Source organism: Grampus griseus, assembly GCF_964374135.1.
Source record: "Grampus griseus genome assembly, chromosome: 2".
In the NCBI taxonomy this organism is placed as follows: Eukaryota; Metazoa; Chordata; class Mammalia; order Artiodactyla; family Delphinidae; genus Grampus; species Grampus griseus.
In genome coordinates this window covers 147,426,346-147,452,518 of record NC_139018.1, presented here as the reverse complement: position 1 = coordinate 147,452,518, position 26,173 = coordinate 147,426,346, and the positions used below count along the sequence as shown (strand labels likewise).

Below are 26,173 nucleotides of genomic sequence, written 5' to 3'. Positions count from 1 at the left end.
TCAAGGTTTGCTTTAGTCCTCTACTAAGTTCATTGTTTATTGAATTGGTCATTACTGTTATTCTTTTCATCACCATTTTAGTAACTTTGTTGTCTTTGAAGTTCATCATCTTCACCTGCTCCCCCAGGTAAATTCATCTATTGTCCAGTTCAGTGCTGTGATGGTGACTCGTACCAGAACCACATGGGGCACTTGTTGGAAAACAGATTCTGGGCCACATCCCAGACCTAACACATCAGAAGCTCTGGGCTGGGTCCTAGGATGATTTGTGTGTGTTCTAAATTAAGCTGGAGCACCAGTGGCCTTGTGAAATGATCTCTGATTCATCCAAACCAGATTAACTGGGACTCTTTAATGGGGAAATTTTGTGTTTAGATTTTGAGAATTCTGGGTTGTATATTTTTATGTATTTTCAAGATTGTAAAATATTTAATGTCTCAATTCTGAAAGTGCCCATAGAGTATTTTGAGACTATCTGTTAAAATGGTTTTTATTGGATAGAAAAATTTCCTTGAATTCTGTCATACTCGTTCCAAAAGCTGAGTTCTGTTCTTGTGACACTGTGACGTGGAGGAAGGGCTTTGCCTCGGTCAGTATGGGAAAGACCCTCTCTGGTCGTGGTTCTTCTGTCTGAGAACCGTGACGGTTCCAGGCCTTCATATTTACCAGGTTCAGGTTTCCAAGCACTGTTCAGCAGGAATGAAATCTGCCTGCAGAGAGTACATGTGATCCAGTTACGGATTCAGCCTCTTGGTGCTCCATTTTTTTCATTTATTTGGGTTATGTAAAATTTTTTAAATTTCATGCCTTTTTCGTTGATCATTTCACTTATTCAGTTTTGAAAACGATGTCACATTTATTGTCATGAGAAATGTATTATACGGTTGGGTCTGTTTTTCTCAGTACACATGGATAAATATATGTAAGTTCTGTATTATATCAGAAACTGAATTTAGAGACTTTTAATTGCTGTGCTTCTAGAATGCATTGCCTAAATGTTCACTCAGGAGAGTGGGTCTGAAAGACATATAGGAGGGACCTGGCCATTACCTGCAAGAGGACAAGGCCTGCCAGCAGCACTTGTAGAACCTGAGTCCCCTTACTTTCAGGGGCGGCAGCTGGAGGCTGAGCACAGGTGGTCTCAGGGGAGATTGGGACTTGGGGAGGGTCTCACTGCTTAATCAGCTCTCTGACCCCCAAGGACACAGGGGACCCTGTGACGGTATTAATTAGGAGATGACAGACCCTGTTTTAGGAATAGAGGCGGGACCGAGCCCAGTCTATTGTCTGGAGTTTTTCCCAAGGTCACCAGAGCAGGACAGTTCACAGTGTAAAAGGGAATCATTTCTGCTACATCTTTATGCTCTCTTGAGGCTTTCTAGCAAGGTCACATGCTAAGACCGTCCACCTTGGAATGTTCTCGTTGAGCAGCAGTCATCTTAGGTGACACTGAGGGGCTCCCAGCCCTGAGATGGGGCAGGGTGTGCTGTCATGGCTGTTTTTACTGTAGCTGCTTGTTTACGCTGTTCCATGCTCACAGTCAGTCCATCTGCCCCATGGTTCTGTTTTTCAGGAGTGCCTGTAAGTAGCCGGGTATCAGCAAAAATCCAGCAGCTTGTCAACACCCTCAAACGACCCAAACGACCACCATTGCGGGAATTCTTCGTCGATGACTTTGAAGAACTGCTGGAAGGTGAAAGAGCCCATTCCTACTTGCTCGTCCAGTGTTTCTGTGACCCTATAGAGTATAGTGTTTTTCTACCAAGGCTGTTAGACTTTTTAAGAACAGTAATCTTGGTGTTCCTGGGAAGACAGGGATCCTGCCTAGAAACTGTAGGTACTATTTTCCAAGGTCCCTTTAAAGATACGCCAGTCCCAGGACAGTTGGGTTGATACCATTTGTGTGTCACTCTCAGCAAAATGCGATTTTGTCCCGTGAGCCAGGCCTCTTTCTGAGGACTCCTTGAGGCTACAGGAATGCTGGTGTTGATAAATCATAGGCAACCTGAGCTTGCAGCAGCGCGTTCTCTCTGAATAGGCTTTAGAGGAATGCAGAATGAGCCGTGGCAGATCTCACCTTCCTGCCTCTCGTGACAGCTTCAGGAGCTGGTGTTCTTAACCCCTGAACAGTCCTGAGCCTTTTAATACAAACAACTTAAAATTGAAACAAAGTACTGCTTGTTGTGTCAAACCCAAACTGCCTATTTTCTTGCTCTTTATACCACAAGTAAGACATAGCTGATTTTCTAGCCAGCAGGTGGAAATTGTGAATCATCAACTATAAGAGAAACCTTTCCCAGAAGTGAGAATAATCTCTCAGATTCTTACCTATCTAAAGAGTTGGGCAAATTGTTTTTATTATGGGGCGTTTATTTTTGTTATACGTAAGAAAATATGTGCTGTGCTAGTTATTCATAGTAGCTGTAGCAAATTCAAATTTACATCTCAGTATTTAAGGGAAAAATATAATTCAGCAAGATTTGAGCTCTTTGGAGTCTATAATTACTAGTGTATGTCGATAACCGATGTTTTAAACATGGCAGTCCTAGACTCTAGGCATGTTAAAATGCATAGTTTTACTTGTCAGTTTATAAATGCATTCAGGTCTCCCTAAGTTCCACACCCTGACTTTGCCTTGGAAATTGTAAGAATTAAGTGCTTTTGTTACATCCATGAGGCTCATGTGTCGGTCATAGCTCTAATTCTAGAAAAACACCTGTGCATGTTTCCTGTCCTCTAATAAATGTCTAACTCCAGTGTAAATCTTCTAGCTTCCTTAAAAGGAATAAAAAAGTGATTGTGCTAATATGGATGTGTTTTTCTTGAAAACCTTTTGTGTTCAAATGTATTTAGTTCAACAACCAGATCCAAACCAGCCAAAGCCAGAGGGAGCCCAAATGTTGGCGATGCGTGGGGAACAGCTGGGTGTGGTTACAAATTGGCCCCCATCTTTAGAAGCAGCGTTACAGCGATGGGGGACCATCTCACCAAAGGCCCCATGCTTGACCACGATGGACACGAATGGGAAACCTCTGTACATCCTCACTTACGGTAATCCTGTGAGACTTATCCACCTTTTGTTTGTTTGTGCCTGCACACAACTGTCACTTTCAGGGTGGCCGATTCATATTTGTGTTGCCTTATGTTTCTAATACAGAAATAAATGGAACCTGAAAGGAATATTATAGGAAAATTATTTGGTTTGAATATGAAAAGTTACTATTTGTTAAATGTTTTTGAGTAAAAACCAGAAAGTGATATAAAAAATTAGTGATTATAACTCTAATAAGATGTTAGATTTTACCTCTTGGAATGTATATTAATTAAATTAATGCTTTCAAGAAGGATTGGTAGTTAAAGAATGTATATCAGAACTCTTTGACATGCGTCACTCACTTACAAGAAACAGAATCTGTTTCCAAAGTGCTTTTTCAGAAAGCAAGAGAAAACAAACTTTTCTTTAATTCTTTATTCAGTACCATTAATGCAGTCCATAAACTTGGAAATAGTTAACTGTACCAGAGAGATTCCTTTCTCTTTGCACCACGGATAAGAGGCAGAGAAAGCAAATTTTCAGGTCATTTTCACACTCTCTGTTACAGTTTTGCAAAGAAACAAGCTTCATAACAAAAACACCAAAATGGCTTATGTTATGTCTGCATGTGTGAGGTTAGATTACCTTTTTTTAACTTTCAGTTTTGTTTTTATGATGATAATGCTCTTCTAATTGCAGGTAGGAGAGGAAGTGTTTTCTCCATTAGCAATGGAGGTCAAGAGCCAGGTGTTAAGTATTATAGCCCAGCCTTTTAGTGGGTGTGGGGCCTGTGAGGCACCCACTGTGCCTCAGTCATTATCCTGTGCATCTCATGGAGGGAAATGGGATTTAGGAGCATATGTTTTCACAGTCTCATTTTTTTTTTTCTCGTTTTGTTGGGAAATTCTGAGTGGAGTGGAGAGAGGGTATTTCACCCATCATGAGGCATAAGATTCATGTTTTTAAAAGTTATACTCTTGGAAATAGATTTTAGTCAGTCAAAAAGACAGAGGACTTTCCTGTCTGACCTTCATCTCTTGCCAGATTCAGCCATGGAGCTGATTGTGTACTGTTTTCCAAGCATCATTTATTGAAAGACTGTTCTTTCCCCTTTCTTGGCTCCTTTGTCATAAATTAGTTGACATACATGCGTGGGTTTATTTTTGGGCTATTCTGTTTCATTGATCTATGTGTCTGTTTTTGTGCCAGTACACTTTTTCATTACTGGTAGTTTTGTAATGTCAAGGAGTATGATGCTTCTAGCTTTGTTTTTCTTTCTCGAGATGGCTTTGGCTATTTGGGGTCCTTCATGGTTTCATACAAATTTTAGAATTGTTTGTTCTATTTCTGTGAAAAATGCCATTGGAATTTTGATAAGGATTGCGTTGAATCTATAGATTGCTTTGAGTAGTACAGACATTGTAACAATATTCATTCTTCTGATCCATGAGCAGAGAATATCTTTCTATTTATTTGTGTCATCTTTAATTTCTTTCATTAAAGTCATAATTTTTAACATACAGGTCTTTTACCGCCTTGATTAAATTCATTCCTAGGTATTTTATTCCTTTTGATGCAGTTGTAAATGGGATTGTTTTCTTGATTTCTCTTTCTGATAGATTTTTATTAGTGTATAGACAGAACAGTTTTCTGTGTATTGATTTTGTATCTGCTACTTTACTGAATTCATTTATTACTCTGTTTTTCTGTATAGTCTTTAAGTTTGTCTATATATAATGTCATGTTATCTGCAAGTAATGACAGTTTTTCTTCTTCCTTTCCAGTTTGGATGCTTTTTATTTCTTTTTCTTGCCTTATTATTCTGACTAGGACTTACAATACTATGTTGAATAAGCACGGCAAAAGTGTCTTGTTCCTGAATCTTAGAGGAAAAGCTTCCAGCTTTTTACTGTTGAGTATGCTGTTAGCTCTGAGCTTGTAAACATATGACTTTTATTTTGTTTGTAAACATATGACTTTTATTTTGTTGAGAATTTTTATCATAAATGGATGTTGAATTTTGTCAAATGTTTTTTCTGCATCTGCTGAGATGATCATATGATTTTTATCCTTTATTATGTTATTAATGTGCTGTGTCACATTCATTGATTTGCGGATGTTGAACCATCCTTGCATCTCTGGAATAAATCCCACTTGATCATGGTGTATGAGCATTTTAACATATTATTAAATTTGGTTTGCTAATGTTTTGTTGAAGATTTGTGCATCTGTGTTCTTCAGGCCTGTAATTTTCTTTTCTCATGGGGTCCTTGTCTTGTTTTGATATCAGGGTAATGCAGGCCTTGTAAAATGAGTTTGGAAGTGTTTTCTCAACTTCTGTTTTTTGGAAGAACTTGAGAAGGATTGGTATTAATTCTTCTTTGAATGTTTGGTAGAATACACCAGTGAAGCTATTTAGTCCTGGACTTTTGTTTGTGGAGAGGGTTTTGGTTACTGATTCAATCTCCTTACTAGTAAACGGTCTGTTTAGATTTTCTGTTTTTCATCGTTCAGTCTTGGAAGGTTGTATGTTTCTAGGAATTTATTTCTTTGAGGTTGTCCAGTTTGTTGGTATGTAATTGTTCATAGTAATCTCTTATGATCATTTGTATTTCTTTAATACCAATTGTAATGTCTCTCATTTCTGATTTTATTTATGCGTCCTCTTTTTTCCCTGGGTGAGTCTAGCCAAAGGTTCGTTAATTTTGTTTATCTTTTTAAAGAACCAGCTCTTGATTTCATTGATCTTTTCTATTGTCTTTTTAATCTCTATTTCATTTATTTCCGCTCTGATCTTTGTCATGTTCTTCCTTCTACTAACTTTGGGCCTCATTTGTTCTTCTCTTTCTGGTTACTTGAGATGTAAAGTTAGGTTGAGATTTTTCTTGTTTCTCGAGATAGACGTTTATCTGTGAACTTCCCTCTTAGAATTGCTTTTGCTGTATCCCATAAGTTTTAGTATGTTATATTTTCATTTGTCTCAAGGTGTTTTTTACTTTCTCTTTTGATTTCTTTGTTTCGTTGGTTGTTGGATAGCATGTTTTTTAATCTCCACATACATGTAAATTTATCAGTTCTCATAATCGATTATGTTAGATAATCGTTAGATAATGTTAGATAACATTGTGGTCAGAAAAGATGCTCAATATGATTTCAGTCTTCTTAAATTTAAGACTCGTTTTGTGGCCTAAGATATGATCTATCCTGGAGAATGTTCCGTGTGAGCTTGAGAAGAATGTTTATTCTGCTGCTTTTCGATAGAGTGTTCTTTATATAGCTATTAAATTTATCTGGTGTAATGTGTAATTTAAGGCTGATGTTTCCTTATTGATTTTCTGTCTGGCTGGTCTGTTCATTGATGTAAATGGGGTATTAAAATCCCCTACTCTTATTATATTGCTGTTGTTTCCCTCTTTATGCCTGTTAATGTTTGCTTTATATATTTAAGTGCTTCTATATTGGGTACGTAAATATATCCAAATGTTATATTTGCTTGTTGGATTTACCCTTTATCATTACATAATGTCCTTTGTCTCGTTACATTCTTTGTTTTAAAGTTGATTTTATCTGTTATAAGTATAGCTACCCCAGCTTTCTTTTAGTTTCCATTTACATGGAATATCTTTTTCCATCTGTTCACTTTCATTTTGTGTGTGTCTTTATACTTGAAGTGGGTCTATCGTAGAAGTATGTAGATGAGTCTTGTGTTGTTGGGTTTTTTTTAATTCATTCACCCGCTGTGTCTTTGGATTGGAGAATTTAGTCTGTTTACATTTAAAGTAGTTATTGATAGGTATGACCTTATTGCCATTTTTTAAATTTCTTTCTGGCTCTTTTGTAGTTCCTCTGTTCCTTTAGTCTTCTCTTACTCTCTTCCTTTGTGGTTTGATGACTTTCTTTAGTGGTGTGCTTAGATTCCTTTCACATTATTTTTTGTGTATCTACTATAGGTTTTTGCTAGATGGTTACCATGAGGCTTACATATAACATTTATAATAGTCTGTTTTAAGTTGATTAAAAACTTAAGTTTGAGTACATTCTCAAGCCCTGCATTTTTAGTCTTCCCCTGTTTTATGTTTTTGATGTCACATTTTACATCTTTTTATCTTGTGTATTCCTGAACTAACTGTTGTAGTTATTTTTACTACTTTTGTCTTTCAACCTAATACTAGGTTTATAAGTGATTAATCTACTACCTTTACTAAATATTTACCTTTACCAGTGAGACACATATTTTCTTGTTACAAATTAGTGCCCTTTCTTTTCAGCTTAAATAAGTTCCTTTAACACTTTTTTTGTAAGGCTGCTTTCGTGGTGATGAACTCCTTTAGCTTTTTGCTTGTCTGGAGAACTTTATCTGTCCTTCAATTCTTCTCTCTTTTTTTTTTTTTGTGGTACGCGGGCCTCTCACTGTTGTGGCCTCTCCCGTTGCGGAGCACAGGCTCCGGACACGCAGGCTCAGGGGCCATGGCTCACGGACCCAGCCTCTCCGGGGCATGTGGGATCTTCCCGGACCGGGGCACGAACCCATGTCCCCTGCATCGGCAGGCAGACTCTCAACCACTGCGCCACCAGGGAAACCCTGTCCTTCAATTCTGAATGATAATTTTGGCCAGGAGAGTATTCTTGGTTGGAATTTTTTTTTTCTTTCTCCTTTCTAAATCAGTCAAGAACTGTTTTATCTTCTTTAATTTAAATCATCAATTTACTCTTTATTTTTTTCTATTTGAAAATATTTCTAGAACTTGCCAAAAGTTTGTTGTTTCCTTTTTCAAACTCTCTGTTGTAAATTGGCTTTTGTATGAATTTATGATGATCTCGACTTTAATATTCCAAACTGAGAATGAAGTTGAAACTTTAACAAAATATAATGGTGCTAATTGTTTGATTGTAATTGATTTGTTTGTTTACAATCATTGATTTTTTTCACTTACAACAGGTTGATTGTAATTGTTTATTTAACTATAATAATTTCCTAACATTGTTCACATTAAATAAATCTGAAGGCACAAAATATTTGTGATTTCTTTAGGAAAAAAAATAACTCCTTGCATTATTTCTAATGGCTAGTGACTATTTGGGGCAAAAATATAATCATCAAATAATTGTAAAGTAGCCAGTCTTGAGGAGGTGGAGTTAAGGAAGGTGGAAGAGGGGCATGAATAAAACATCACACCTAGTAGCTACTCTCAATGATCAAGAAGTAGGCTAAAATGTAGACTGCAATTTTGTTTTTTATAGCTTGCTTTATTATGATGTTAATAAAACAAAGAAACATTTGTTGAGCACATACTATGAGCGAGGAATGTCCTAGGAATTAGAGGAATCAGAGATAATGGAAAAATCCTCCTTGTCCCCCTAATCACTAAGGAAGAGACAAATTGATAAATCCATTGATAGGAAAACAGTAAGAACCCTAGTTTGGATTGCTGCAAAATCCAATATGAAAAAAATCAAATTCAGATTTTTTTCATTTCATAATTTCATAATTTAATTTCATAATTAAAGTGTATATTAATTTAGCTTTTACATTTAAAATAGGAAAAAGATTAGAGCAGTGATTGCATTTATAGGAAACAGTTCAAATTATTGTTATCTTTATTATACTATTATTGCATTAATATAATTTCTAACACCTTGACTGCTTCTGAAAGCTTATAGAAGCTAAAGTTGTAAAAGGCCTTTATGTGTCCAAGAATTCATGTTAGATTTTAAAGTCATTTTGGTTTGATCTCAGACTGTTTGCTATCACCTGGGTATGCTGAGGAAATGTCTGGCACTGGAATGAAGGCAGGGATTTGAATCTGCAAGTTCTTCAAAACTGCTTATTTTTCTCATTTTTTTTAATCTTTTTAATCCTGCTTTGTGGTGATTTTTTCTAGAGTTCAAAACTTTAAAATAATTCAAAAATTTTACCATAATTTTTATCTAAATTCAGGGATTAGGATTCCTAAATCCTAAAAGTTAGGAAAAGTTGAAGTTGAGAAACTTAGGATGTGGGGAAGGAGAGGGATCAGGCCGTACAAAGCCTGTCTTAAGTGCCCTTTACATTCATTGCAATCACACAAGACAGGACTCATTAATAGAGGAAATAGGTGTCATTTTGCACAACATAAATTAGCATTAACTCACTAATGCCTTGGCCCCTGCCCTATTTTACTCCCTAGAAATCCTCCCCACTTCTGTGATGGTAATTAAATTCTGTGTGGCTTTCCTCTGGGTTCTTAGCATCCTAGGTGTATTTGTATTTAATACCTTATTCCAGTGTTCAGGCTTCTCAGATTTTTAAGTCAGATTTGCTGGCTTTTGTTTCCCATCTTGATTCCAGGGGCTCGGAATAACTTGAAAGGCTTAAAGTGAAAAAGTAATACTCTCTATATAGGTTAATGTGCACACATGTACACAACAGAAAATGCATGTGTACAATTAATTGTGTCTTTATAATTTGTATTGATAGGCAAACTGTGGACAAGAAGTATGAAGGTTGCTTACAACATTCTGCATAAATTAGGTACAAAACAAGAACCTATGGTGCGACCTGGAGATAGGGTAAGTGCAATTTAAATTATCACATCTGCAAGACACGTGGTCTGAGGTGGAGAAGACACCCACTGTTTTAAAGTTGCAAAGTTCAGTGCCTCCATACTGCTAAATCAGGCTTTCTTAACATTTACTGTGAACCAGAAGCAGTTATTCAGCAGGATTAATCTTCACAGTAACTCAGCGAGTTTAACTATAGTAGTTCTCACATTTTATCCATGAGGATATTAGGACTTGAGAGGGTAAGAATCATATCAGCTGAAGGCACATAGCTAGAAAGTGGTATAGCCAGTGCGCGTATCCATTTCTGTCCAACCACAAAACCTGTGTTCCTAACCCCTGACATATGTGGTCTCCTAGTTTGGAATGTACTTGCACTGTCTCCCTGAGTAGGCAGGACAATTGTGTTTAGAACTTTTTTATATTAGTCAGTGATATCGAAAATCCTGGCAGCAAACTGCTGGTATGTTCCTTTCCTAGTGTTAAATTTCTTGATATAAGCTACTGTCTTTCATTGAAAAGCACAATTTTATTCTTACTACAATCTGCTAAGTTACTGAAAACAGATATTAGTATTTCCTTTTTAATGTTACACCCAGAGCAGTTAATAATCTTGCCCAAGCTTTACACCCCAATTAAGATGTGGGGCTGAGAGTAGAACCTAGTTTTCTTGCCTTAAATGGAGTGATTTTTTTCCCATATGGTGCTATTTACCTCAGAATGCCCCAAGACTGGGTTACCCACCTGCACCCAAAGGACTCCAAATTAATTTTATAAAAATATCATTTTAGAGCACCATAAACCAACAAGAATATAAGCTATGATTTACATAAGAGACATTATAAAAACATGGGCCCATTATGGGGAATTTTTAATAAGACTGCTGCAGCCCCAGGATTCTGTGGTAGGCTATGATTCTTTGCAGTTTAATGAACAAGTTTGATATTTAGCTTTTAAAAGTCAATTATAGGTCTCACACTTCCTCATTATAAAACTTACCGTAAAGCTACAGCAATCAAAGCTGTGTGGTATTAACACAAAGACAGATATAGACCAAAGGAATAGAATAGAAAACCCAGAAATAAATCCTTACATGTAGGGTCAAGGGACTTTCAAGAAGGATGCTAAGACATTAAATGGGGGAAAGGATAGTCTACTCAACAAATGGTGCTTGGAAAATTGGATATCCATAAGCAAAAACCCAAAATTGAACCTTTATACCATATATTAAAAACTTAACTCAGAATGGATTAAAGACCTAAACTCTTAGAATAAAACATAGGGGAAATGTTTCATGAGTTTGGATTTGGCAATGATTTCTTGGATATGGCACCAAAAGCACAGGGAACAAAAAAGTTGATAAATTGCACTTCATCAAAATTAAAAAATTCTGGGCTTCCCTGGTGGCGCAGTGGTTAAGAATCCGCCTGCCAATGCAGGAGACCACGGGTTCAAGCCCTGGTCTGGGAAGATCTCACATGCCACAGAGCAACTAAGCCCGTGTGCCACAACTACTGAAGCCCGTGAGCCTAGAGCCCGTGCTCTGCAACAAGAGAAGCCACCGCAATGAGAAGCTCACGCACCACAACAGAGTAGCCCCCGCTTGCTGCAACTAAAACCCACGCACAGCAACGAAGACCCAACGCAGCCAAAAATAAATAAAATAAATGTATAAAATTAAAAACTTCTGTGTACCAAAGGACACTTTTGAGAGTGAAAAAGAAACATACAGAATGGGAGAAAATGTTTACAAATCATATATCTGATAAAAGATTAGTATCCAGAATATATAAAGAAGTTCTACAACTCAACAACAACAACCAAAAAAAAAAGTTTAAAAATCAGGCAAAGGACTTGAATAGACCTTTTTCCAGGGAAGATTTACAAATAGCCAAATAAGCCCATGAATCACTAATCATTAGGGAAATATACGTCAAAACCACATGAGCTACCACTTCACACTCATTAGGATGGCTGCTATCAAAACAGAAAATAGTAGGTGATGACAAGAATGTGAAGAAATTGGAACCCTTGTGCATTGCTGGTAGGAATATACAGTGGTGTAGCCACTGTGGAAAACAGTACTGTGGTGGTTCCTTAAAAAATTAAACATCTGATCTGATAATTCCAGTTCAGTTTCAAAAGAATTGAAAGCAAGGACTTGAACAGATACATCTACACCAATGTTCATAGCAGCACTATTGACGAAAACCAAAAGGAGGAAGCAACTCAAGCATCCATGGTCGGTGAATGAATAAACAGAAGGTGGTATGTTCGTATGGTGTAATACTATTCAGCCTTAAAAAGGAGGGAAATTCTGACACATTCTACAACATGGATGTACCTTGAGGACATTATGCTCAGTAAAATAAGCCAGTCACAAACGATAAATACTGTATGGTTCCATTTATATGAGGTACTTAGAGTACTTAAATTCCTAGAGACAGAAGAACGATCGTTACCAGGGGCTGTGGGAAGCGGCTTCAGTTATTGTTTAATAGGGACAGAGTTACAGTTTAGGAAAATGAAAATGTTCTGGAAATGGATGGTTGATGATGGTTTTACAACAGTGTAAATGTACTTAATGCCACTGAACTGTATACTTGAAAATGGTCAAGATGGTGAACTTTGTTACATTTATTTTATCACGATAAAAAAATGTCAGTTGTAATATATCTCCCTTATCTATAATTTGGTTAATAGTCTTAGTAGTTTTTTTAAAAAAGTCTTTGGCCTTCAGACTCTTGAAGTTCCTTTACAATAGCAATTACAAAATAAACCATCTCTGTTCTGCTAAGAAGTCAGTAGGAATGTGGGGGGCAAGTTTTGATAGAACAAAATATGTGAAAAGATTTTCTTTAGCAGGGAGTGGTTTGAATTGTATGAGGTGGGACTACTTTTCTAAATTATTCCTTTAAAAAGTTTTCATATGGCTGGCACCTGGCATGTGCGTATAAATACTTATTAAATAAGCATATGGAACTGTAGTATTCAATTGATAATAGCCTTCTGTCACAATAAACAGGATTCTTTACCTCTTCGAAAATCATTTTTAATTAAATATAATTTTCCGAGGATAATGAACATTCTGTCCTTAGCATAAAAATTATAGACGCTTTTCATGTGGGTGACCCTATTAATGCACTTTGGGGAGTCCTGCTTGGGCTTTGAAAAGGCATTTATGTGCCTAAGCTGAATAGGTTTTCAGGATATTATAGTGGGAGCTGTGGAACAAACAAAGATGCATCATATGTGAAGCCTGCCTTCAGGGAGCTTGCAGAGTTAAAAAAAAAATAAAGACATTGATAATTGGCTATCTGTAAATTGGAAAATGATACAGGTCCCCAAAATAGCTGGTGAGAGATACAGCTGAACTCTTTGGGAAGGACAGAGAATATTCTCATTTTGGGAGCTTCTGGCATCTGAGAAGACTTCTTGGGAGAAAAAGCAAGCCCGTGGCTCTTGGTCAGGTTGTAGGACAGAGTGTGGAAAGGAGCTGAGGGGGGATTGTGTGGTATGTGGACAGAACAAGCCGGGCACTGGGACAGCAAGGCTGTTACAGGAAGACCAGCGGAGGAGAGTGGAGGAAGGAGGTGGTCTGTTGACGCTCTGTGCATAGTTAAGTGTGATGAAATATCAGAGAATACATAGGGAATTGAATGAAAAGAAACGATGTGGGTTTATGAAAATGAAGCATCTGTATATTTGTACAGTATTGCACTGGAATCACTGTGTAGTCACCAAAAAGCAGGACTTGTGACTGATTGAGATACAGAAGGAAAGTTTGGTGAGAATGATACAAATACAGTCTTCCCTTCCTTAAAACAAATTTTTTAAAAATTCAGTTTTGATTCTAAATGAGCCTTTAGCTATTTGACCATTTTCTATTTGTTACTTTTATATTTTTGAGAGCATGTAATGCACAATTTTATATTCTGCTTTTATCCACTTTACATTAATATAACATTTCATCCTGTTTTAACCCAACTCTGCAAGGTTATATAATATGGCATTATCAGCATGAACTTTAGTGATCGAGCAGTGGGAATTTTAAATCCTGGATCAGGTTGCCCTCCCTTGAAACAGAGCTGGGATAGGAGCCAGACCAGAAGCTCCTCTTTGGAAATATGTTGATCCACAGTCTGGCTCTGGAAGCAGCACCTTCTTTCTCTCGGTTCTATGCTCTTGAAGACTCCTGCGTGTGGAATAGTTTAGTCCTAGGAGGACTAACAAGTCCAAATTTAACTAGTCCTCTATGAGTGGGTGCAGCCATTAGTTTTGGGTGGAACTTCAACATCTTCTGCATTTTATTAACATCCTCTGTTTTGGTTCAAGGAGAGCAGTCTTGCAGCAGTGGTGCCTTGGAAGCTTTGCAAACATTTGATTGAATGGTGTTGCTTTGCCAGATCCAGAACTAAAAATAGATGCTGTCAACTCTCTGACCACCAGTTGAAGGCAGACACCTGAGGCCAGTGCAAACCTCAGATCATTTTTAAAATAATTGTTTGTGGTTCATATACAGAGACATGCAAATAAATCCTTTTATTCCTCCTTTGAAATCCTACTGATAGTAGTCTGGCATCTGTCTGGGTGCTTTTGGGACAAAATAAGGATTAATATCTAATCAACAGTTATTTCACAGGGTTTCTTAAAATTCTTCAGTAGTGCAGAATGGCTTTTATTGGCCTTAACGGTTTCATTTGTCTCTGTTTGGCTGATTTTAGTAAACTGCAGGAATACCATATAGAAAGGCAATCTTCACATAATTCCAAACTTAATTTTATTTCCATCAACTATCCTGTGTTGCTAACAGAGCCAAATTTAAGATGCAGCGTGCTCCATCCTCAGCTGTCATCTGAGTCCTTTATGCCAACCTGCTTACTTAGATATTGAGGTAATTAGGATGTCTTATCCAACTGTTCATGACAAAGTTAATAACTTCTAGTTAGGGCATTTTTAAAGAAAAAAATGTGTTAAATTCCTGAATGAGGTAATACAAAAATCATATACATCTGCTGAATCATGGGATTTATGTGCTTAATCATCAACAAGGAAGAGCAGTGCCGATGCTGGAGCAACACTTGGGAGAAGCTTGTGTTAAAGTGGAAGCAGAGTCCTGCAGAGCTCAGTGGGGATCCAGAAATAGGACTGCCTGTTGTATCCTGAAGGCAGCTTCTAGAGCTAGAGTAGGAAGGGCCACTCCAGAAGGAGCATCGGGCAACAGGAGAGCAAGCGGATCGACATTGCGGTAGCTCCACAGCAACATGCTAACCTGAGCGCCAGGTGGATGTAAATGGGATGAAGCTGACAACATAAAGGAGAAACTTGACAAGTTTGCATGCAACATTAAATACACTAATAAAAATAAAACAGAATATTGTATCGAGAAGTCTGCATCAAATGTAAGAGTTAATACTATGAAGTATATTTAAAGATTTTATGGGAAATGTCAAAACACCAGCAGATAAATAAACAAAGGAAATGAAACACAGTTCATACAAGGACGAATAATTATAAGCCATCTGATGGAAAATTGTTCTTCATTAAGATTCCCTTCAGGACTATCAGAAAACATTTGAAAAATCATACTGTCCATTATTGGATTATTAGGGTAGTAATTTAAATTTACCTTTTAGAACTCCATGATTATTGTACTCCTGGTTCTTCAAAGGCTGAGCTGGAGAGGCAATGGGCGGCTGGAGATGTGTGGCCAGGTGTTCACGGAAACCTTCCCTGGGAGGGCAGAAAGCCAGATGCCGCAGGTGCGGGCTGACCGAGTGCCGGCTCCCAGGGCCGGGGCCTCGTGGGCAGTTGTGGTTCATGGCTACCTGCTGTGTGTCAGGCACGGTGTGAGCTCTTGCATACATTTTCTCATTTGACCTTTACTACAACGCTAGGACACTAATATTCTCAATTTTCAGGTAAGTCAAGGCTTGGGGAGCTAAATCTGAGCTGGGATCAGAGTAGAGTCAGCTGTGAGCCCAGCACCTTAGGGAGGAAGTGCACAGCGTTCAGTTACGATGGTGAAGACTCTGTGGACGTACGAGGACGCACTTCAGAGCCCAGTGAGAATAGTGAGAGACAGATAGTGTATGCACTGTGGTTTCACCTGTGTAAAAATATGTGCCGATGGGGGAGTGTAAACAGCAAGGGTAGTTGCATTCTGGTGCGGTGTCAGAGATGACCCGGATAATCTGTTTGCCTTCCATGTGAGATCAAGGAAAAGCATCTGATAACTTATTAAGATGCATCTTACTAATATACATTTTTCAAGCAGGGCATCTAAATTTTTTCCAGTGGCATCGTGTTAGTGGTTAATCCCTCTCTCTCTGTGTTGGTCCAGGTGGCACTGGTGTTCCCCAACAATGACCCTGCTGCCTCCATGGTGGCTTTCTACGGCTGCCTGCTGGCCGAAGTTGTGCCTGTGCCCATCGAGGTGCCCCTCACGAGAAAGGTAAATAACGTATCTTTCTGTTCAAACCTGTTGGCCGGGAAGGTTGACTCTGCTGCCCTGGAAGGTTCTGTCATGGGGTCAGAATGTGCAGACGGCCATCTTCAAGAGCTTTCATCTCAGCAGGATGTGGATCAGGAAGCACAGGGCTGTTTGCCTTCTCTCTGAGGCTCTGCGCAGGTTGTCGTTGGTTGTCCCAGACAAGGGAGCAGCACTGACGCTGCAGCTCCACTCAGTGGCCGGATTGAGCTGCTGCCCTGAGGTGGCACCTTCTGTGCGTTGAGCAGGGTGATCTACCAGCAAAACAGGTGTTCCAGTATCTCATTCCTCAGTGTCACTGCACTAGAAATCTGGATAAATGATAGATTTTTCACTTATTTTTATTTCAGGGGTGGCCGTTGTTGCATTTGTGCAGGTGTTTGGACATTAACAAGTTCCAGGTTCACCTACGATTTGTTGGATCTTATTCTATGATTAGAATAAATAACTATCTTGCTGTTACAGTTGTAGTGTAGTCCAGTGTCGGAACCCTGCACAGCAGTGTGTGTGTCTTTGTCCGCGTAAATGATTGGCTTCTTGCACCACAGACCTGTGGTAACTTTGGAAGGGAAGGCAGAGGGAGGAGGCTGTGCTGGGGTTGACCCTGATGGTCCCCCGAGAGGTGCTCTGATGCTGTCGAAGGAGACGGGGCCGACGGCTGTGGGGTAGGTGCCCTGCCACTGGTTGTGTTGTGTGTCGTGCCCTTGGGCTCCACCCTGGATTCACCGGGCCGTCACTTAGCACATCATCATGAGCAGAGTGTGTGGGGTGACTCTTCCAGCTCCAAAATGCTAAGGTTTTCATGTGCCCAGGCTCAGAGTTTCCAGAGAATCTTCCAGCTGTCTTTGTGGCTACTCATTATGAAAATGGGGAAGTGCCTCAAGGTCTGTTCACGGTGTGTGGGTACCTTTGAAACGCTGCTCCTTGGGTCGGAAGGAGAGAACGTGGGCATCCTTTAGAAAAAGGTTGGGGAATGGTTACTGTTTCCGTTTTCCTGGGTACAAAATCTGCAAGTTCCCTCCTGGGCCTCCTAGGCACCTGCAAGTGTCAGGCGGGGTGGCAGGTGGCCCTGGAAGGGGGGTGAGCCCTGCAGCCACTGACATCAGAGCCCCCACCAGTGGCCTGAGGAGAAGGCTGATTTCTGCGAGGGTTTGCCTCTAGCATTCCTGGTGTACAATACACACCCCATAAAGTGCTTCCTCATCTTCCTGAGCCCTGTGACCTTCACAACTGACGAGAAATGCAGAAGGGTTTGGGGATTTACTGAGCAGGTAGCCACGTTCTCCTATGTGATTCTTTGGTGCTGTGACTAACATGGAAAGCCTCTCAAGGGATGTGTGATGCTCCTCTTTAATTGATATCTAATTCAGTGGGTTGAGGTCCTCTGGAAATAGAAAAGAAAACCCTCTGGATTCTCTAGTCAATGGCATCAGGATGCTAATTTGGAGAAATTCATAGCCTAATGAGTGAAGAGACTGATTCTCTGTCAGCACTGCACCAAGCAGACTCCAGAACATTTGGTATTGTTGTTGTGAGTAGCAGTTATTGTTTACTCATCACATATCGAATTTAGATTTGTCTACTCTACATCTATAGCCTGGTGTCTTCCAGACCAGGTCTGCTTTGCAGAGGAAAATCATTTGAATGAAGAGGCACCTGTCTCTGCCACTTCCTGACCAGGCATTGTCGAGCGGGGCCAGGGTGTCTCACCTGCAACTCCTCTGGGTCTCCTGACACGTGCTTGCCAGCCGTCTCAGGCGTTGCAGGCTGTGACTTGCCAGGTGGCTCTGTCTCACTCACCTCTCAGACCCATTCAGACTCTCATATTGTACCATGTACCTCAGGACCAGGAACCCTCTCTCAGAAGAAAAAGCTGAGGTTTCTTCTTGGCCCTCTCTCCCTCGGAACATTTCTGAGGGGAACAGAACCAGCAGATGACTCACAGGTTATTGTTAAACCAGAAGCTGTGCGTTGGGCCTCAGTCTGTGGTTTCAGAATGTAATGTTCATTCTTAGAAAACTTTACTTTTTTTTTCTTTTTGCGGTACGCGGGCCTCTCATTGTTGTGGTCTCTCCCATTGCGGAGCACAGGCTCCGAACACACAGACTTAGCGGCCATGGCTCACGGGCCCAACCGCTCCGAGGCATGTGGGATCTTCCCAGACCAGGGCACGAACCCATGTCCCCTGCATCGGCAGGCGGACTCTCAACCAAGTCCAACTTTACTTAATTTTAAATAAAAGAATCCACTGGCTCGGTTGCCATTCAGCACAGGGTAAGATGTGCACAGGGGTGTAGGGGATGAAGTTTGTGAATCCTCTATCCACCAGTCCTATGCACGCTAGTCTTGTCTTAAAATAAAGGGCCTAATGAGAACCAAATTTTCAGGATCATCAATGTTGATTAGCCTTACTGAATGATTTAGGCCCATGTGTATTTGTTTATTCTCTGTTCTAGTTCTTGGGGGAAGGGGAGAAGGCTCATTTTTCACTTGAAGAGTTCATAGTGGGAGAAATGGGTGTCCCTCCAATGGTTTGGCCACGGTGTAGGCAGGGGCAAGAGAGGAGCCTCCAGAAGTCTGTGCCGCGATGGGCAGGTCTGGACAGTGGCTGTCCTCCTCGCCCTCTTGAGGTGGCTGAGCTGGTCTGTGAAGGCCAGATGCCAGCAAAGTGGGCCTGTGGACTGGCGGAGACCACTAAGCTGCATTTCCCTTCTGCCAGCGTGGGAAGTAGCAAGGCTGTAGCGGGGGTGGAATTCTGCATATCCTAAGTGCCATAGGGCCAGAGACCAAGTGGGCCCCGGAGGCCACAGGAGTCCAGCCAGGCAGGGCCTGGCCCATCAGCACTTGCCTCTGGGCTCAGGGGGGGCTCACTGTCCTGCATGATGCAAACTGTTCTTTCCTTAGAATCTAGCACATGCCCCACTTGTTTCCTTTAACCAAGGTTTCAGATGTCCTGTTAAAATGAAACATCTCTGGAAGGAAAAACATAGACGTCTTGTCACATACTTACAATCTCACGTGAACCATCACATGATCCTTCCCTTGGGAGTGCATTTTGCTGGAAGAAATCAGAGGGAGTTGGGGTGGGGAGGGAGGGAAATGGGGCAGCCTGAGGGTGACACCCACCCAACAGAAGTGTTTGTGGGTAGAAGGTTATGCCCCACGTCTGGGATGTAGAAGGTTATGCCCCACGTCTGGGATGTGTTTTAAAATAACAAATCTGCACGTGTGCATGTGTTTGAGGTAAGAGATGAGAACACATTTGCCAACGTTGATACTCGTTGGTGCTGGATGACAGGAACGTAGGATTTCTTTCTCCTTTTCTTTGTATCTTTGTGTCTGCTTGGAAATTTCCAGTATAAATAAAAAGTTAAAAATTAATTGGCAAAACAACAATACATTAATGACATGTTTCTCTTAGTATTGATAAGGAAAATTTCTTGGTCAGGTTTCTTGGATCCCCTGGTTGTATGACCATAATAAAACTAATGGGTCTGTAAACTAATGGGTCTGCAGCCTGTCTTGTGTTGACTCTGCAGAGTAACGCACCGAGAGCCCCTCACTCAGTTTCACCTGCATTGTTGTCTCTCCTCCTGAGGCAGCTGAGAAGCCAGCGGTTTGGGTAGGCAAGCATCAAAATTGGAAAAGCACCAGCTGGTCGTTGCAGGTCCACAAATCCAGAACGAGTTCACGAGAGACGCTTTCTGTGAACTCACCTCACACTTACTGGAGAGAGAGTCCTTCTCATGGGTACGGCTGATGCTTTCTGACCTGGAGACTGAGACGGGACGGGGTGGGGCTGGTCGAGGGCGCATTTACTGCTTGAGAAGTGACTTGTCAGAGACCGTGGGTGTGGAGAGACTGCCGGGGAAGGGACATGCTTCGTCAGCTCTCTATGTTGGAGAAAAATTGAAAGTGAGGGAAAGGTTTGAACTCAAGTGTGGGTCAGCTTTTCTTGCACAGCAAAAGAGAGTCATTTGTGAGATTTTGTGGTCCTGGACAGCTCAACCCTACAGAGGAAGGGCCCCTGAGCCCAGCCGCAGGCCAGAAACAGCCATTCCAGGGAAAAGCGCTCAGGAAACACGGGAGGCGGTGTCAGGGCCTGAGTGCTCTGGCCGTCAGGGCAGTGGTTCACGTGCCTCCTCAGTAGCTTCCTGTGGAGCCTTTCTGGACAGTGGTGTGGGGTGTCGGGGGGCTCCCAAGTATCGGGGCTCAGGGCCCTGTCCCCAGGTCCAGGAGAGATGGCCCATGGAGGCCACGGATGGCTCTGTGGGCTCTGCCAGAGGCTCTGGGGTCAAGCTGGGCTTAATTTCAGGGATCCCGGTGCATGAAGGAGACAGAGCGCTCTTGAGAGTAGGTGGAGGGGTCTCATCTCAGCCCAATGGGGTTCTTGGGTGGGGCTGTTTCTGCAAAGCTGGCTTTTGGCTGGACCTCTGAGTAGGAATTTCCAGACCAAGAAGATGGAGGAGGAGCAGGCATGGAAACTGAATTTCATGGTAACCATGGATTCTGTTTATGGTTACTCTCAACCCTTCCTCTGTATTTTAGGGTCTTTAGGAGCAGATACTAGGAAGACAGGGCCCAGGGGACAGCAGACCTCCACAGTGGACCCTGACAGGTCTTGCAGTTGGCCCTGGTGCTCCCTCTCCTGAGCCATTCTGAGCCTGTCTGTAGGCGGTCCCAGCAAGTTCACGCTCCTAAAGAAACGCCCTTCTGCTCCTAAACCTGGCTTCAGAACCCATCTCCCCACCCCTTTACCCGGTCACAGCTTTTGGCCATGTGATACCCAAATTCACATTGAAGTGACTGATTATAATTCTCCTTGAAAAAGCACTGCTTGAAGGAACAATCCCACAGGGTCCCCGAAATGGGAAGGTCTCCATCCGCGGAGCACCAGGCCTCCTCCCCCTTGTCGGGGCTGCAAGGGTGTTGGGAGACTGGCTGTGCGTGATGCTGTGTAAAGAGATGCGGCTTTTAAATCTGCAGTGAGGAGTAGGAACTGGGCACTTGGAAGACGTAGTTTTGAGATGTCGATGTTGCCGATTTTACTGGGGTGAGAATGTTGTCTCACGTGGGAAGGAAGGAGGTGACAGCCTCACCACAGTCCTGACGTTTCCCTTCTAGGAATGCCGGCTGCTTCACGGCTTTATTTTCTGAATCATAGCTGGTGGGAGTAAGGAAAGCGAATTGAACTGACTGGCAGGGTGGCTGGACGCTCAGGGTGGTGGCGCCCGGGGCTGCCCCTCCCGCAGCATCTGCTCCCAAGTCCTGGCAGTCAGTCTGTGGGGCGGCGCCCCGCCACGCACACGCCCTTACTCTGTGGTCGGCATGGGTGTCCAGTCCATCACGCCGGATGTGATCAAAGACCGCTTGGGGTTAGTGTCCTGAGTGCAGAGATGTGTTCTTGGACCCGCTCTGTGTCCTGAGGTCACAGTCCTGTACAACCAGAGGGGAACAGAACGAGACCCCCTGAGCGCAGCACACTCTGTGCTCCCCGTGTGCATCCCTTACAGCCAGCCAAGGACACGGTGCAGATGACGCGACTGAGGCCAAGCTAGTGGCCTGTTCAAGGTCAGGCAGCTGGCAAGCGGCAGCCTGAGATCTGACCCCAGCTGTGCAGACACCAGCCCGTGCCCTGGCACTCTGGTTGAACCTCTCCTCAGGGAGGTTGGTGCCATCCCAGGGCCCAAGGGCGAGACCGTGTTTTTTTAGGAGAGTGGCCATCACCTCTGCTCGTGACCCTTCTCTCCTTGCTGCCGTCTCCCAGGACGCAGGAAGCCAGCAGATCGGGTTCTTGCTAGGAAGCTGTGGAGTGACTGTAGCCTTGACGAGTGACGCTTGCCACAAAGGGCTGCCGAAGAGCCCGACGGGGGAGATCCCACAGTTCAAAGGTGAGCCTCAGTGCCGGGCGGGGAGGATGTGCTCTGAGGCATCTGTGCCAACACACCGTGCACACACGAGGTTTCAGATCACACCCCACGTGCTCTCAGCCTGCACGTGATATGCTGTAACTGCAGGAGGCTTACAGCACCTTAGCCGTGGCCTTAGACTTGGTGGAAACACCAGAGGTTTGGTCTGGCTTGTGCTGTTGTGAAGCATGCCACCAACGGGAAGGTGGTGTCACACCTGTCTTCTGGGGGATGCTTGCCTGAAAGGAATTTGTCCTTTATTTCCAAGGTTGGCCAAAGCTATTATGGTTTGTCACAGAGTCAAAACATCTCTCTAAACCTCCTCGAGATTGGTTCCCGCACATTAAGGACGCAAATAATGACACTGCGTATATCGAGGTGAGTTGCTGGGTCTGGACGAGGTTGGGGAACTGAGTGACACGCACTGCAACCCTTACACAGCTCAGGGTCAGAGGTGGATGTGGGCCTGGAGCTCTACCCTCTCAGCACCTTCTCATTGCAGTACAAGACGTGCAAGGATGGGAGCGTGCTCGGGGTGACCGTGACGAGGATCGCGCTTCTGACCCACTGCCAGGCCCTCACACAGGCGTGTGGCTACACAGAAGGTATGGGCAGACCATTCCTGGGGGACCCTGACCCCAGACCCCAGCCCTGTGGAGATGAGTGTTGTTCCCACTAGTCACTCAGAGAGTCGTGCGGCTCCACCGAAGGTCTGTGTGTTGGATTGTTTAGTTGGCGTCTCAGTCTGCTCTGGCAGCCAAAACAGACGCCACAGACTGGGGCTTAAACAACAGATGTTGACGTCTCACAGTCTGGAGGCTGGAGTCTGAAATCCAGTGCCAGAGGGTTGGTTCCTGGGAGACCCCCTTCCAGGCCTGCAGACGGCACCTTCTGGCTGTGTCTTCATACGACCTCACCTCTGTGTGCAGAGGGAGCTCTGGTGTGTCTTCCTCTTCTTATAAGGACACCATTCTTATTGGATCAGGCCCCACCCTATGACTTTACCTAACTTTAATTATCTCCTTAGAGCCCCATCTCCAGGCACATTTATACTTGGCGTTAGGGCTTCAGCATAGGAATTTGGGAGAAAACAGTCTAGGCCATAACAGATAGTTGACACCATTGATGTATATTCGTTCCTGGCTGCACAGTGGAACCTCTCTGGGAGCTTTAAAAAAGTGCGCATGCTACAGTGCACCCCCCTCCCCGCAACTGGCTTGGATTCTGGGGCTGCATTTCACAGTCAAAGGGTTGGTTTCCATGATGTGCTTTCTTTGCCCTGTTTGGGGTTGTCCTGGAGGCACGGAGTTAGGGTCACTGGAGGTAACCATGTTGACAGTGCTGACGGGCTCATGGTAGGAAGGATCAGACCCCACATACCCACAGCTCCCTCCGCTGGAGTGTCTGCCATCAGGTCCCCGCACTAGCCACGTCGCAGGCACCCGCCACACTGGAGTCTCTTCCCAGTACCCAAGCATCTGTCACGAGCCATGGATGAGACACTTTTCTCTTTTTGCTGTTCTCATTTGCTTTCTCTCTCTCCCCATCCTTCTGGCAGTCTCCCTTTTTAAGACCAGTTCACTTGTCTCGTGGAGATGTTCCACTGATGTTTGGTCCCTGGACAAGTTTCCCAGACATTGTCACACGTGGAGACACACTGCCTCTAATGATCACCACCCTGTTTGTCACTGTTTTCAGTTTTCTAGTTTTTCTCACAACCTCATGACCTGTATTCCTTGCCCTAATTTCCTAAAGGTCCAGGGCCATCACTCTTGCAGGGATTGGGGAAGATAGATACATACTTGCTTCCTGATTCTCCACTTTTAAAAATCTTGCATAAGATAGAATACAGGCTGTGTATTTTGAATGTCCCTTTTTGAAAGGGGGTGAGGCACTCGGTACTGAAGCTTTGGCAAGCATTCTAGTGGCAGGTTTGCTGAAAATTGCCTCCTCCCGCAAGTACACAGCATTTCCCTCTCTTGGGAGAACATGTGATGGAAATGAAAAGAATCTTTTAAGAAAGAAAAGGCAGGGAGAGGGAAAACAAATATTGGGTTGGCCAAATAGTTCATTAAAACCCAAACGAACTTTTTGGCCAACCCAATATATAAAAGGAGAAGGAATAAGGCGTTTTAAGTGATGCTGTGAAGAGCTATTGCTGTTAAGTTGTGTATCAGAATACTCATCTAGAAACACTTCCCAGGCAGGCCAGCATTTTAAATGGGTCTGATTGGAGGCTGCAGCATTTCTGTAAAGACAGTGAAATGATGTTTTTCTAAGACCCATTACTTCCCACTGATGTGGTATTGGATTTTTTTTGTCCTTTGGTCTGTGACCGTCTTTTGTTAAAATCTTTGACTCTTTATTTTATAGCTGAAACAATTGTGAATGTGTTGGATTTCAAGAAAGACGTTGGGCTTTGGCACGGAATCCTAACAGTAAGTGAGACGCCCCTTGCTCTGCAGTGTCCTGTTTAACTTTGAATGTGCTCAGTGTTGGGATTAGAATGATGATCTGTGTACACAGCGGCTTGGGTAAGCCCCTTCCTCCCACATTATAAAGAAAAGTTACCATTTTTAGAAGTCTTAAGTTAATGTAACTTCCAGGAGCTCAGCAGACCAGCGGGTCAGTGGCTGCTTGCCTGCATCGTGGGCCCACGCTCTGAGGCTGCGGCTGTGAGAGAGAGCGGCCTTTTTAGGCTCAGGGAAGTTCAGGATCTTTCTTCCCACGGTTGGCATTTCAGATTGTGCAGAAACGTTGATGTCTTGCATTTGGGTCACTTTGCCCATACATATGATTTGGCTACAAAATTCTTTTTATCTTTCTGTGAATCATCGTTTAATGACTGTTTCGGGAATTATGCTGCAGGGGGAAAAGTACTTTGAGATTTCCCCTTGGCCAAAAATTCAACACGAATTGCAGAGAATGTATGTCTCATTTTTGTTAGTGCCACTTGAGAAGTGATGGCCATTCAAAGCTGTAGGCACTTTTAATAGAGGGATAACCTTATTATTAAGATATGCTTAGCACTTAAGAAATATATGTAGCATCACTGCTTCGAATCTCCCTGTGTCTGTTTCATATGTGATGATTTCCACTCACCTGTTTTTCTTTTTAAGTTTCTTATGCTGAAACCGTATATCTTTTTAGAAGCAAAAAACTCTAGTAGTTTTACATGAGTGATAGGAACATAACTATAAAAAGAGGGATTTGTTGTTTCTTGATAAACCAGAATTTATGCAGACATCATATAGACAAAGGTTTAGGGCCCCGGCCCAGCCAGCTTCCTTCTTTTACCGCCTGGACACTAGTCGGTGAGACAGAAACACAGCCCCACACATGCATTACCCGTGGGCTGCTGGTGTCATGGGAAGAGCACAGCCTCAGAGAACCCAGGTTGGATGTTGGTCCTTCCTTCTGTAGCTTGTGACTCTGGGCACGTCCCCTGCTCCTGTGCCCAAGAATCGTCTGTTGCCTGAGTCACTCTGCACCTGTTTTCCTTATGTGTCCAATGGGAATGTTGACCGTGTGAGAACCACGTGGTTTAACGTTCAGTGAGTGCCTGGCCCATCTACTTGCTTGATGACCGTTGCCATCAGAGTTCTCTCGTGACAGTCTTGCTTTCAAGAGCTGTGTGATAGATCTTGTTGACGTGGTCACCCACCTGCTCCCTGATGCTGTGGATTACTGCCTCCGGAATTGGTGGTTTCTGAGTCTGTCTCTGGCTGCCACCTTCTAGAGCAAGACAGGTCTCTGGCTAGGCAGCACGCATTCTTCCAAAGCATCTTATCTTCTTTATGGTGGAAGATGCTCCCACCCCCAGTATGGAATGGGGAGCAAGCGCGAGGTGAGGGAGGTGAATGCTAGTGGTGAGCAGGCTCACCCGTGTGGGGGAGGGTGCACGTGGTCATCTTCCTGCAGAGCTTCTGAGCTAGACCAGCGCTCTGCAGAGTGTCCGTGCCCTCTCTCTCCCCCTCCACCCACAGGGGGGGCAGAGCCGACCAGGGGGAATCTTGTCCAGTGCTCCCGTGTTGTGGTCCCTTCCTGCCAGGTCTGTGCGTGCAGCCACTCAGATGTGTGAGTCCCAGCTGCAATGTGTGAGGACTGACCATTTACTTAAAAAGTTAGTTTTTGTCATCCATTTTAAAGAAAGAAACCTTTTACGGGTCCTGGTCTACATGAGCCAGGCTAGATGGAAGA

At 42.9% G+C, this 26,173-nt stretch overlaps 1 protein-coding gene across 7 annotated transcripts in view; it reads left to right on the top strand.

Moving 5' to 3' along the window:
- Nucleotides 1–26,173, top strand: part of DIP2C (disco interacting protein 2 homolog C) — a 401,012-nt gene that overhangs the window by 235,279 nt on the left and 139,560 nt on the right. For all 7 annotated transcript variants that reach the window (XR_014296333.1, XM_082647854.1, XM_082647852.1 and 4 more), the window contains 8 exons: nucleotides 1,574–1,693; nucleotides 2,854–3,051; nucleotides 9,492–9,583; nucleotides 15,918–16,028; nucleotides 21,832–21,955; nucleotides 22,242–22,351; nucleotides 22,476–22,578; nucleotides 24,347–24,411. Coding sequence is in view for 6 of the 7 variants with exons in the window: in XM_082647854.1 (XP_082503980.1) it covers nucleotides 1,574–1,693; nucleotides 2,854–3,051; nucleotides 9,492–9,583; nucleotides 15,918–16,028; nucleotides 21,832–21,955; nucleotides 22,242–22,351; nucleotides 22,476–22,578; nucleotides 24,347–24,411 (923 nt within the window). In the remaining variant the exon portion in view is untranslated. The remainder of the gene's footprint in view (nucleotides 1–1,573; nucleotides 1,694–2,853; nucleotides 3,052–9,491; nucleotides 9,584–15,917; nucleotides 16,029–21,831; nucleotides 21,956–22,241; nucleotides 22,352–22,475; nucleotides 22,579–24,346; nucleotides 24,412–26,173) is intronic.